Genomic DNA, 13,106 nt, shown 5'->3' on the forward strand with positions numbered 1-13,106 from the left:
GGATGGAAGTCGGACACCCGAGAAAGTTCTTTTGACAGAAAGTGGCAACAACGTCAGAATCAAAGATGTGAATTCCGAGGAATGTTCGAACGGTAAGTTTATCGAGCGCCGAGTTACGCTATTTAGGAAAGAAAAATAAATTAAAAAATGTTTGTGTCTTTTGTAAATGTCAAGTTTCGCTCGATAGTTACAATCGTAGACGTAAATTCCACAACTGTTTTGTGACTGACGTCTACGCGATAATTATTTTTATTAGCAATGTAGATAAAGCTAAAATTAACCGATAGTGTAAGTAGCCATTGGAATTGATCCAAAAAAACTGCTTAGAGCATATGTGTGCGTACAATTCTATGTATACAAATATCTTCGACGTTCTCTCTGGACGTTTGATGACGTGACAAGAACATTTTCGTTCAGGCGAGAGATTGTTATAAACGTGCAAGAGTCGGTGCGTATTCGCGTATTTTGTTTACAATTGATACCTACAAGCTAGATCTCTCATTCCAATCGTATATATTTAATTTATACATGATTCCACCGATATATAATATTTAGGGATAATATTAATATACATTAATATAGATAATTTATATTACATTATATATACAGGGTGTCACCTAATTCGCGCCCACTATTTACACAGCGATATTTTTTATCAAAAATTGAGTTGAAAAGTCCTGAGCCATTTTTTTCTATAATGCTCAGTAAAACAGTAATTATTAAGTAAAGTCAATCCAATCAGCACTGTCTTTTAGCCGGGCGTACGTCAGTGAGCCGCGCGCCTGGTAGTGTGCGCTCACTCATACTATCTACTCAGGCGCGCGGGTCACTGACGTACGGGTACGACCGGCTAAAGGACGGCACTGATTGTGAGTGGATTGCCTTTACTCAATAATTACTGCTTTACTATTAAGCATTATAGGGAAAAAATGGTTCAGGACTTTTCGACTAAATTTTTGATAAAGAATATCACTGTGTAAATAGTGGGCGCGAATTAGGTGACACTCTGTACATATAAGTTGATGGCTGTAATGAAGAATTAATAAAGAGCGCACGCTTAACATGGCGTGAATACGGATCACCTTCTGATCGCGGTGTCTACTTAATTTACATAATATTGTTGCTAAATATATACAGTGTTATAGCAACTGCACTTTATTACGTACGCACGAGACTCGATCATTTCCACGCGTATGTTACGACGTCCATACAATCTCGAATTTGCTAGAATTGCAAATCTTTATATACGAGCAGCCGAGCTGCTTGCTGATCCAAGATCGACAGTTAAATTCGCGGCTTGGATATACCGTTTATGAATTACCGTTTTATCGTTGTCAATGATAAAATTTCAGGAACTTTGTCGGGTGTGAATGTTGTATCGATGTTAACATTACAAAAAGTTGCGACATAAACGATGTCTGAGTGTATAAAAAGTTAATGCAAATAAAAAGAATAATTGGAAGTTGTCGAATTCGTAATTTTACTGAATCTTATATGACGTTTGCTTCACCTTTGCAGAAGAATAAATGACATGATTATATTTCTTTCTAATACATGCGTTCGTAACAATGTACGACCCGTAACACGAAAAAAAATGATTTGTTTTGTTTAATTCAGTAAATCTGTAGCTTATTGGAAAAAATTAAACGTTATAAATAAGCAGATTTGTTAAGGAGTCATGCCTAGTTAGAAGTGCATGATTTTCGGGGATTTTTATAAGAAAGTTAATTTATTTTTTCTTACAACAAAAAGTTGACATCAAAAGTACATATATTGAACAACATTCAGAATTTTTTTCGTTGAAAAATATTGCAAATTAAGAAAGTTACGGCTCACTCCTGATTTTTCAGAGGTATTGTGCGGTGACCACGATAACTCCAAGCCAAATCATCTGAAATCAAAAAACCAAAAAGATTCTGTTAGTATATGAATATATCTTGTTCGTGAACGAAGGATTTTTTGAAAAAATAATTTTTAACAAAATGGCGGCCGTTTTAAGGAAAAACGCAATTATTCGGGCTCTTAATTTTTCGTTTTTCTTCAATAAAAAAAAAGTTTTCATTAAAAAAAGAACCCTCTTCGTTCACGAACAAGATATATTCATATACTAACAGAATCTTTTTGGTTTTTTTATTTCAGATGATTTGGCTTGGAGTTATCGTGGTCACCGCACGACACCTCTGAAAAATCAAAAGTGGCCGTAACTTCCTTAATTTGCAATATTTTTCAACGAAAAAAATTTTGAATGTTGTTCAATATTGTACTTTTGATGTCAACTTTTTGTTGTAAGAAAAAATAAATTGACTTTCTTATAAAAATCCCCGAAAATTATGCACTTCCAACTAGGCATGACCCCTTAATGTAGCAAAGAAGTTATGTAATGAAAGCAATCGTCAATTTGTTTATAAAGCAAACCTATATTTGTTGAAATTATCTTTGTTACTGCAAATTATTTTAGCTAAGTGCGGCGCGTAGCTAGTCATCACAATGCCTCACTTCCGCCCACGCAGTTAGGGTAATATTTCATTTGTCGTACGACAAATTTTTTAAGCGTTTTGATTGGCTACAAAATAGAAAATTTCTAGAAACTCGAGAACTTTTCTATTTTGCAACCAGTCAACACGTTTGAAAAATTTGTCGACTTAGTGTGGAGTGTCGAAGGTTGAAGGCCTTTATAGGCACTATTCCTACGCAGTAACGCAGTAAGAGTGAACAATAGACGTTTGACGATCGCGTTGATGCGGGACATCATTCCGTTTCTATTTAACATCCAGTGAGGAACAAAAACAGAATGACGTTCGCGGTCCACGCGATCGCCAAGTGGAACTTGACTCTTTTGCAATGTGCACAGCACGCGGAGACGCTTACCACGCACCAAGAAGTGTCACAATAGCCAATCAACGTGCAGTTTCTCCGTAAGAGGGAAGTAAATAATTAGTAATAGTAGTAAGTAATTAGTAATTTAAGTTCTTCTCATTATTAAGTACTCAGTAAAAAATTCAGTAAAAAATTTTGTAGTAAATTTAACACATCTCACATGTCCCAATTTATCCACTCTAATTTTTATGTTAATTTAACAGAAGGCAAATATGTAAATAAATAACACAGGTAATACGTGAAAAATCAACACGAAATTGTAATACATGGACGCTGTAATATCTGGAAGCAAAGTTTATGTTAAATTAACATGTTAAGACCCGGTCCCACCAACATCGTTAAGAGAGACGGGTTATGGCCTTATAATGTTAAATGTAATTAAAATAAAATGTTGTTCTTACATTAAATGTTATTCTTCCTTCTCTTTTTCTTGCAAAAAAACAGAAGACAGCGATATCTATTTATATTAAATAACATAAGAAAAATGTTGATTTAACAGATAATAACTCTTATAGAGAGGAAAGTAATTTAGGTGTTCATTTTAACATATAAAATATGTCACCAAAAATTCGTGCATTTACACATAAATTGTGTTATTTTTACTCTTAGAAAACGTTGAATAATAACTTAACGCAGAAAAAAGTCAAAATAACACAATGACAATATATGTTACATTAACACCAGTGTATGTCAAAAATATAACACAAAAATTTCTACACGAATAGAAATCTACTCAAATACAAAATGTTTTTTTATGCAACACGTGCATGGAAAGTGCCCCATTACGCACGCTACGCGTGCGTGATAGACCACTTTCCAGGCACTTGCAACATAAAATAGGGAGTGTAAGCCGTGTGTAAAGATGAAAATTCCCGGATGCGGTTACCGCACTCGCCTTCGGCTCGTGCGTAAACTCCGCACCCGGGAATTTTCATCTTACCTCACTTGTTACACAAATAACTATTATCGTATACTTATATTAATATGTAAATATTTATGTGTATTTACATTAGTAATATTATACTATATTACTTATAGTAATTAAGTAATATTATACTATATTACTTATAATATTATAATTTATTATACTATTTGAGTATATGGTTGCGAGTAAATATTTCAGATGTTTTAATGTGCATTGTTGCTTTACTTAACTTCTTTTGCTGGAGTAATTAATAATTTAGCTGTAATGAAATCCGTTAATAAACCAAATTTCCTTTGCTGACACAGCAGTAAAAAGATTAGTTACATATTTTGCTACACATACAGACAAATTAGTGGATCAGACCAATATCACTCGGAAGCATGCGACTCTTGCGTTTATATTAGTTACCCTTAAATAAGGAATCTTATGAATATTGAGACTTGCAAACAATGTGCTGTTTGCAAAGCCAAGTTCTTGCGGACACAAATGGAACTTCCTTTTTTGTAGAAAGGAGAATACAACGACACAATAGTTGCTTTCAATTTACATCAAAACTCAGATAATTCTCACTTGTGACGTTATAACTCAGTTAAATGCACGTTCTTTTTGCATGCTGGCAAGTGAGATTCAACTGAGTTTTTATCCACAATCAAGACCATGTGCTTTAATAAATCTAATAAACTCACATTAAAAGTGAGACTATGGACCTGTATTATTATGCGATAGCTCTGTCACCAAAATAAGCAGGTAAATACAATAAATGACATATCTTACCTGAGTATAAAATACTCACATAACTGAGTGACTCAGATCACTTATTGAGTGTAAATGGAAAGCAACTAATATTCATAGAATACAACACTCGTTCACTTATAGACCACACGTGCTTATAGACACAGCGTGCACATGTTACTTCCATATAGAGCATGAATACTAGGAATTTGCGCGATGAATATTAATTATCTGTCTCTCATCGATTTTGATGGGCTTTGGATATACATATTGTAAAGCAGAGCAAAATAACACACGTATTTTTTTATCGGCTTCGAAGTATGTTCATATTTTACAAAAATAACATTAAAGAGTGGGGACATGTTAAAAAATATGACATAAAAAAAATCTAAATACACAGTTACAAAAATCACTTAATACCGTACTTTTTGTCTAAAACATTTTTTCATATACGCGGTTTCGGAGATATTCACTCATAATCAAATATATGGAATTTCTTTCAAAGCCCATCAAAAATGTGAGGGACAGTTTCAAACATTTCCTTGTGATCATCCCCTTTTGTTTTCTCTCTTCGATCAGTGAGGCGACAAAGGCTATTGAGTATAGTGATTTTGCTCCGATAGCAAATGTATCTGCTAAGAATACATTATTTTGCTTCAATAGCAAATTAACGTAGAGGAGACCGGAGCTAACTCGACATCGGGGCAAACTTGACACTAGACTTCTTGCTAATTTAAATCTAGAATCTTATCATAGAAACTTGCCTTTCCTACTGTAAATGCGTCTTTTTGTGCCAGTATTATCAACGGGATTTGATGACATTCTGAGTTATGGTGTAATTTTTAGCGCGACATAAGCGTTTTTGATGGTGAAAGACTGAAAAGTAATTTTTCTGATCTCTCGAAAATTTCTACTCTTTCATCGAGCTTTACTCTTGTAAACCTATATGTAAGTGATTTTTATGGAAAATTTGATGCTCTATATGAATCCGATAATCGTTTTTGGATATTTTCAAAATTTTCATGTTTTTGAAGTGACAAAAGTGAAAAACGACGTCCGGGGCAAAGTCAACACCACGCCCCGTTTCGTCGGCTCCCAGTAACAAACGATGCTTGTCATGCAGCTGTATGGCTCATGACAAATGTATGCACACGTCCGATCGCGAGTTTACCTGTATTGTTTTTCAGACATGAGTTTAGATGAAGATAATTGAAAGTTCAACAATTTTTGTTCTCGTTATTTCAAATGATTGTTCTAGCTACTTTATTCCGAATTTTTGTACTTTTTAAATACACAATAAACAATGTATTTTCATTTTCAGACAGTAAAAAATAAGTTCCAGATCAAATTGTGTCAATCAGACAAAGTGTTGAGTTTGCCCCGGCATTTTTCAATTCGAAAATTTGTCTTCGCGTCACTTTTCCTTTCCTGGCGGCAAAACAAAGCGACGTACAGCAAAACTTTCTGAATCAATTTTGTACCTGAAGGAACACTCTTTAAATATGTACCATTGAATTTGCCTAAAAATTTATAATTAAATATTAAAAATTGCCTTTAAAAAAATAGTGTCGAGTTAGCCCCGGTCTCCCCTAATTCTAAAGACAAATACACACAGAAATTTTTTTCTCGCAATAAAACAGATTTTGTTCTAATGACGAATAATTCGTAAAATTAGTTGTGTCTACTACATTGTTGTTGCTGTCGCTATGAATAGCAATCCAGTAGCAATGACGATTTTGCTACAATAGCAGAATTATTTTTTTCCGTGTATACGAGTAGCCGAACTGCTTGCTGATCCAAGATCGTCAGTTAAAATCGCATAGTTTGGAATTGCCGTTTTATCGTTATCAATGATAAAATTTTAGGAACTTTGTCAAATGTGAATTATCGATGTTACACGAAAAAAGCGATATGGTTACCACAGCCAAATAAATAGTAACATTTGGCGCAGCCATATCTGGTGGTAGTTACACCCACATTGATGTGGTGTCTTAACTATATTATAGTTGCCGCACCACCGCGCCAGCGCTGGTATCAATTCTCGATGGTTGTCCCAACCATATATAGGTGTATAGTGATCCATGTGGGTGTGACAACCACAGATATGGCTGCGCTAAATGTTACTATTTTCTGGATATGGCAACCATATCGTTTTTTTCGTGTAACATTAAAAAAAGTTGCGATATAAACGATGTCCGAATGTATAAAAAAATTAATGTAAATAAAAAAAATAATTGGAAGTTATTGAATTCGTAATTTCACTGAATCTTATATGACGTGTTCTTCATCTTTGCAGAAAAATAAATGACGACATTTTGTTTCTTCCTAATGCACGCGTTCGTAACAATGTACACGTAAGAAATGCAAACCAGTTTGAATCTCATTTCAATGTTCGACCGCTCAACGTTTGGAATTCAGATAAAGATCAACTTCATCTCTGTCAATCCTGTTTCCAAAACGTGTTTCCACCACGCATCTTCTTATACAGTCATTCCGTTACCACATCGCGATGTGCGTTCACCGGTAGAGCACGTGTGCATCACCTCGTAACGAGTGATCTCCAACTTCGCCTTTCATCGTTCTTCATAAATAAATCGTGTCCATCGCGTTTCCCGCGCAACCTAGCATCGTCCGCGAATTTTTTCGCGCTTGACGGACTCATCAAAAAATTTCAGTGCGTTCGGAAGTGCAAAATAGCTCGTTGATTCGATTAAATTTAAGCGCCAGTGGGGAATTCGCTGGAAAACGCGTTCGCACACGGCTGAGCGGAAAGTGCGACCGTGCGTTAAGCGTGTAGAATATTCGCGTTCTGCATCTGAAGTCTCGTACACTTTATTCAGAAAAATGACAGAGAAAAATACTTTCACGTGTACATTCGAATCGCAGGAGGAACGGAGGTACGACATATTGCATGCTTATTGAAGATTTTCAAAGCTTTACATAGATTATTTGTGTCTTTGACATGAAAATCAATCCCATCGTTCGAAAACTTGAATCGCACAATACTTTCATTGGTTTATTCCATAGCTACAGACCTGTCTCGTGTGGATACGCTTGTTGCGCAGGCTCGTATCGATTGCTTGCTCAGCTGATACATCTGCTGCTGCATTTCACAGTTCTGCTCCGCTTAAAGCGCGTATTTTTTTGACATCCAAGTGTAGCTGTTTTTTTATGGCTCTGCAGTGTGCAAGCATTATCTCATTATCTCATTAGCTCGTTATCAGTGGACTCTGTACTTATATCGGTAATACCCGATAATTACATCCACGTGGAAAATTTTTTTTCACGCATGCGTTTTTCAACTTGTGTCAAGGAAACTGAAACAAGTACTCGACATTTCCTTTATAATTGCAACAGTGCTCCACACTGCACAGGATATAGCCAACAATGCCGATATGGCATGGAATTTCTCGACGTACGCAGGTCAAGAGGTATACGAAGAAGTGCAGTTGTAGATGGTGAGAAACGGACGGCATGTTTTCCAAGTGAGTCGATGTTCAATTAATCGAGCACGGAGTACAGATGCAACTCCATTTATTGTACTAATAAGTGAGGCTTTTCACAGAGAAAAGTCATGAGAGCTTTCTCGCCCTCGTCGGATACGAGTTCCGTATACACCAGCGCCGACGATGCACGCCGGTGCACCGACTATGAGAGGAGTCAGTTCCTCGGCTTAGAGAATATCGGAACTGCCTGGCTCCTTGGCTCGCATTCTTCGCACGATAGAACGAAACGAGTACTCGAGAGATTTAAAATAGACAAGTGAGTGACAGCATGCATCCGTTATCATAAACACGGAGCTCGTTCTTCCACAACACAGCCTTTCCATTCCTCCCACAGTGGGAGGAGTTCCTTAGAGTTCAGATATTACATTTTAGTTTCAATTAGAAAGTATTTCATTCAATTAGAAAAGCGAAAGTAGCTACCGTTCATTACCCCGAAGTTCTTAAATCAGCAACGTCCATGATAGACCAACTTCTATATCACATCATCTGCCACGTAACCGCATTGCCCTTTATTGCCCTTCGTACAATACGTGGCTATTGTACAAAGAAAACCTTGAGAGCTATTTCAAATTGCCGAGGAATAATGCACATATTAAAATTAATAAAATTCTTATTCCCAGCATCATGAAGCAGTAACTTTGACCCTTTACTGGTGATACAATAAAAATCGACACAACTGACAGCGAGGAGTCTCTCATAAAAGAAAACTTTATTACTAGACATCGGATTTTTTATATGCAGATTGGTGGAAAAAAGCAATTAATAACTAAAATTATGTTATTTATAATATCCAACATATTCATACTACAACATATGTTAGGTATAAATATGTTGGATATTATAAATAACATAATCTTAGTTATTAATTGCTTTTAATTGCCATAAAAAATCCGATGTCTATTTATTACATTTTTGTTAATATCTTATAGAATATAATTATTAACTTAATTGTTTATCTAAAACTAGATTCAAACCAAGCAGACAAAACTAATACAAATAAACAATTTTCTTCAATATAAGAAGATCAATGCGGTCACAATACAAACAATAAGGAAATTATGGAAATTATCTATCCAGTACCCCTATTCTGTAACTCTTAACGATAGTGTCGTTATCGTTATGATGTCATTGCGCAGGTATATTATATGGAAAAAAAGCTGCGTAACGACGATATAACGATACCGATACTGTCGTTAGAGTTACAGAATAGGGCTACAGAGGTATATATACAGAGGTGTCTCTCTCTCGCGCTAAGTGTACGCGCAGCGAGATAGATCATGTATCTTAAAGCGAGCTGCACACAGAGATATGTATCAATAAACGATATCGTATACCATTTCATGAGACATGTCTCATCGTGTGTAAGTACGTCTCCGAAAGTTTCATACAGTGTCAATAAGTATCGATACATGAATCTAGTCTCCCGCTGTCGATGGAATACAAAAAGACCGAAATAATGATACTGATGAGATATGTTTTAGCTTGTTTTCGCGTGTGTAAGGTAATCTCGCGACAGATCCCCGCTAACCGCCACTATAAAAAGTTGGCACTTTACTACCAAAAGTCACGCACTCAGTACTAGAGACACGTGATATCTGTTATATATCGCAGTGTGTGTATAGTACACATGTCTCAGATCAGTGACGGTATCACAATACCGTTTCTTGATACATATCTCTGTGTGTAGCCCGCTTTATACGTAAACTGTCATGTTGAAAGACCCTTAGATTATCGGATCTCATAAAATGGCTGAACCGATCAAGTTTTAAGGTTAATCGATAGCTTGTGTTTGAATTATATAATAAGTGTTTTTATTTTTCGTCTACGCGTTCTACGAATGGAGATATATTGCGATGCAAAATCCGAAATGTAAATATTTCGCATTAAGGAGGTTGTAAGGAAAATGCAAAATGTTAAGAACGGCATGAATATAATTTTCTTTACAAATAATGGTTGCATGTAAATTTTTTTATATTTTTTCACCGGCCCATTTTTACATAAATTAATTAATATCAAAGTTCTACATTTTTATAATGGACTCTTATGAGAAACTCGATTCTCCATATCTATTTTTAACAAAAACAGATATTTAAAATATTAAGAAACGAATAAAATTGTGTAATATGTAAAGTATAGCATATTGAAATTGTTTCAAAGTTCAAGCCATTTCACCGTATAGTTTATTTGCAATACTAAAAAATAAGTCAATATGTAATACTTCTGTCATTCAAGCTGTGTGATGAAGAAAACTTGACAACGCTGTTGAAAACGCAAAAAAGATTCTCACCCAGTGTAATTAGGTAGTAAAATGTAACCCAGTGCCGTAACTAGGGCAGTGCCGTCGGTGCTCTCGCACCGGGTGCAAGCTTCAAGGAGACGCAGGCAAAACTATAAAATAAAAAAGGTTGAAAAAAGGAGACATAAACAATTCTCCTTCCAGACTCAAAGGCTCGAACCCCTCGAGAGCGCACCACCAGGTGACCAGATCTTGACTTCTCGAAAGTCTACTGTATATAGGTTCGCCGGGCAGCAGAAACTGACAAAGGACATTTTGTCCATAAAGAACTCGATTGCAAGGCAACTTAATCATGAAAATATTATTCACGAGTTTGTGTGCATCACATAAGGCTCGTAAGTTGCATTGTCAGATAATCGATATTTTTTAAATATTTATTGTTCTTTTTTATTAAAAGTATTTGGAAGGGGAGGGGGGCTCAAAATGTTGAGCTTACACCGGATGCAGGCTAGTTACGGCACAGATGTGACCTAACACTTTTGTATTACTTGTGTTCATATCGTACTCGTCACACGACTCACACGTACTAATCTCCGTGGTACTCATTCTCACGGATTAGACTTCTTGAACTTTTGGCACCCAAATCGAGAGTCTATATTCTGCCAATCGATGGTAGTTCTAACGCAACTTTGATTTTTCATTTCTACTCCGTTGCCAAGTCATTATTTGTAGTAATAATAAAATTTGTTTAAAAAATATAAATTTATATGTGAGACTTTCACATAAATTAAACATTTATATTCTTTGCATTTTAACTGCATTACATCTTATATTTTTTTCAAAATTTTAAATCGATATTATTTTAAATATCAATATTTCAGATTGGCAGCGCTCGTCCATATTTCCTTTGTATGAAAACGCCCCCCACTGCACTTGAGCCTTACAACCTCCTTAATATACGTCGTTATCGCCCAAGAAATTATTCTCCTTTTCATTTTTTTGATAATTTATTCTTCAGTAGTTAAAGAAACAATATAAACATTTCGACTGTACTAAGTCTTCTGTAGCACAAAAATAAAGTTAATCACATAAAAATGAGTTAAGGTGCCTTTTCACGTTAACGCTCGACGCTCATTTTTAGCAAGTAAAAATCTTCAGAAATAATATCTTTTATTTATATATGTATCCATAAAATATTATTACTTGAAGATATTACTTGAAAATAATTAATATTTTACGTATTTCGAAGACTATGTTTAATTGTACTGGGACGATTAACGACGATTCAGCGACGACGCTGAATATTAAACAAATTCAACTTCATTTCTTTGACGCTAGCGTCAAAGCGAAACCACTACGTTCACCTTGTTGACGCTCATTTTCAGCGTCTCATGAATTGGCACCTTTAAAAGCAAAAAATAGAAAATAAAAAGCTATCAATTAAACTTTATTAAATGGAAAGGCGAGTTAGTAGTCAACTATGTTAGACGCTGGATTCACGTTCCAGAGATTCGGGTTCAATCCTAAGCAGGTATTCCAAATCCTGATGCAGGCGTTTTTTTTTTCGGGAATTTGGAGCGGGGGTCTGACAAAAGACGACAGTGGCTACGGGGTGTCCGTGTCCTCGGAATTTCGGGGGGCGCCACCCAATCGCCCCACAGTCGAACCTTCTCCCTAACGAGGGATTCGCCCTCTACGACCACCATTTTTCTAGCTGGAAGCGTAGAGAAAGAGGGCGCCTACCGAGAATTTACATAATATACAAAAGAATAACAGAAAACATAAATTAAAAAATTGAAATAAACAAACGAATATAAGGTAATTGCCTCGATAAGAGGCAATGACAAAGGTCAGAAACATTATTGTTACGTGTACTTATAAAAAATATCAACAAATTAATAAACAGCTATACGAGTCAAGCGCGGTACGCAAGTAAAGAATTAATAGTTACAGAAGTAACGCGCAAATTACAACGTATATAATATACATATACATATATTCTAACTTAATAAACTGCGCGCCGATTATTTGTCGGACTTGAAACACAGCTATCGTTGGAACATTAATACCCTTCCCTCCCCGGAATTAAATCAACGCAATTTAATTATTTTAAAAAACTGTAAAGAATTTATTGCAAAAAATATTACCTCAGCCAGGATTCGAACCTGGAACTTCCCTCATTCCGTGGAAGGCGTCGTACCAATTTGACTATCGAGGCATGTGGTAATATTTATCGCAAGAACCGCAATTTTTTCGCAATAAATTCTTAAGTTTTTTAAAATAATTAAATCGCGTTGATTTAATTCCAGGGAGGGAAGGGTATTAATGTTCCAACGATAGCTGTGTTTCAAGTCAGACAAATAATCGGCGCGCAGTTTATTAAGTTAGAATATATGTATATATAATATATGCATTGTAATTTGCGCGTTACTTCCGTAACTATTAATTTCTTTACTTGCGCACTACGTACCGCGCTTGACTCGTATAGCTGTTTATTAATTTGTTGACATTTTCACGAGTCTAATGACATATATAAAAAATAGTAAAATATTTAAAAGTAGGACTTTAAGTCACAAATAGAAAAATGTAGTAAATTAAGTCGAATGGTTAAAAAAGATGTTTATAACTTATTTTTCGTTTGAAGGCAAGAATACGTTGTAAAAACGTATAGATCAGATCAATGTAAAGTATAGTGTGTAAAAGACAGACTGGGAAATAAATTGATTAGAAATATAGATGCAGGAATAAATTAAATATATGTTAAAGTAATTTAAATCGACCTAACTGGCAATATATATAACGTCTTTCCGATATGAACATTGAAAAACTG

General features: G+C 35.3%; 1 protein-coding gene across 2 annotated transcripts in view; it reads left to right on the plus strand.

The window, feature by feature from the left end:
• The first annotated feature begins 6,740 nt into the window (after positions 1–6,740).
• The window catches only part of LOC112464734 (glutathione hydrolase 1 proenzyme-like), a 24,058-nt gene continuing 17,692 nt past the window's right edge, over positions 6,741–13,106 (plus strand). Inside the window, exons 1-2 of one of the 2 annotated variants that reach the window (XM_025031890.1) lie at positions 7,466–8,019; positions 8,100–8,296. In XM_025031890.1, the coding sequence (XP_024887658.1) occupies positions 7,990–8,019; positions 8,100–8,296 (227 nt within the window). In that variant the 5' untranslated portion in view covers positions 7,466–7,989. Of the gene's footprint in view, positions 7,432–7,465; positions 8,020–8,099; positions 8,297–13,106 lie in introns of those variants that run through there. The other variant, XM_025031891.1, reaches the window with a different exon arrangement.

This window comes from Temnothorax curvispinosus, unplaced genomic scaffold (genome assembly GCF_003070985.1).
Source record: "Temnothorax curvispinosus isolate PA1 unplaced genomic scaffold, ASM307098v1 QBEX01014526.1, whole genome shotgun sequence".
In the NCBI taxonomy this organism is placed as follows: Eukaryota; Metazoa; Arthropoda; class Insecta; order Hymenoptera; family Formicidae; genus Temnothorax; species Temnothorax curvispinosus.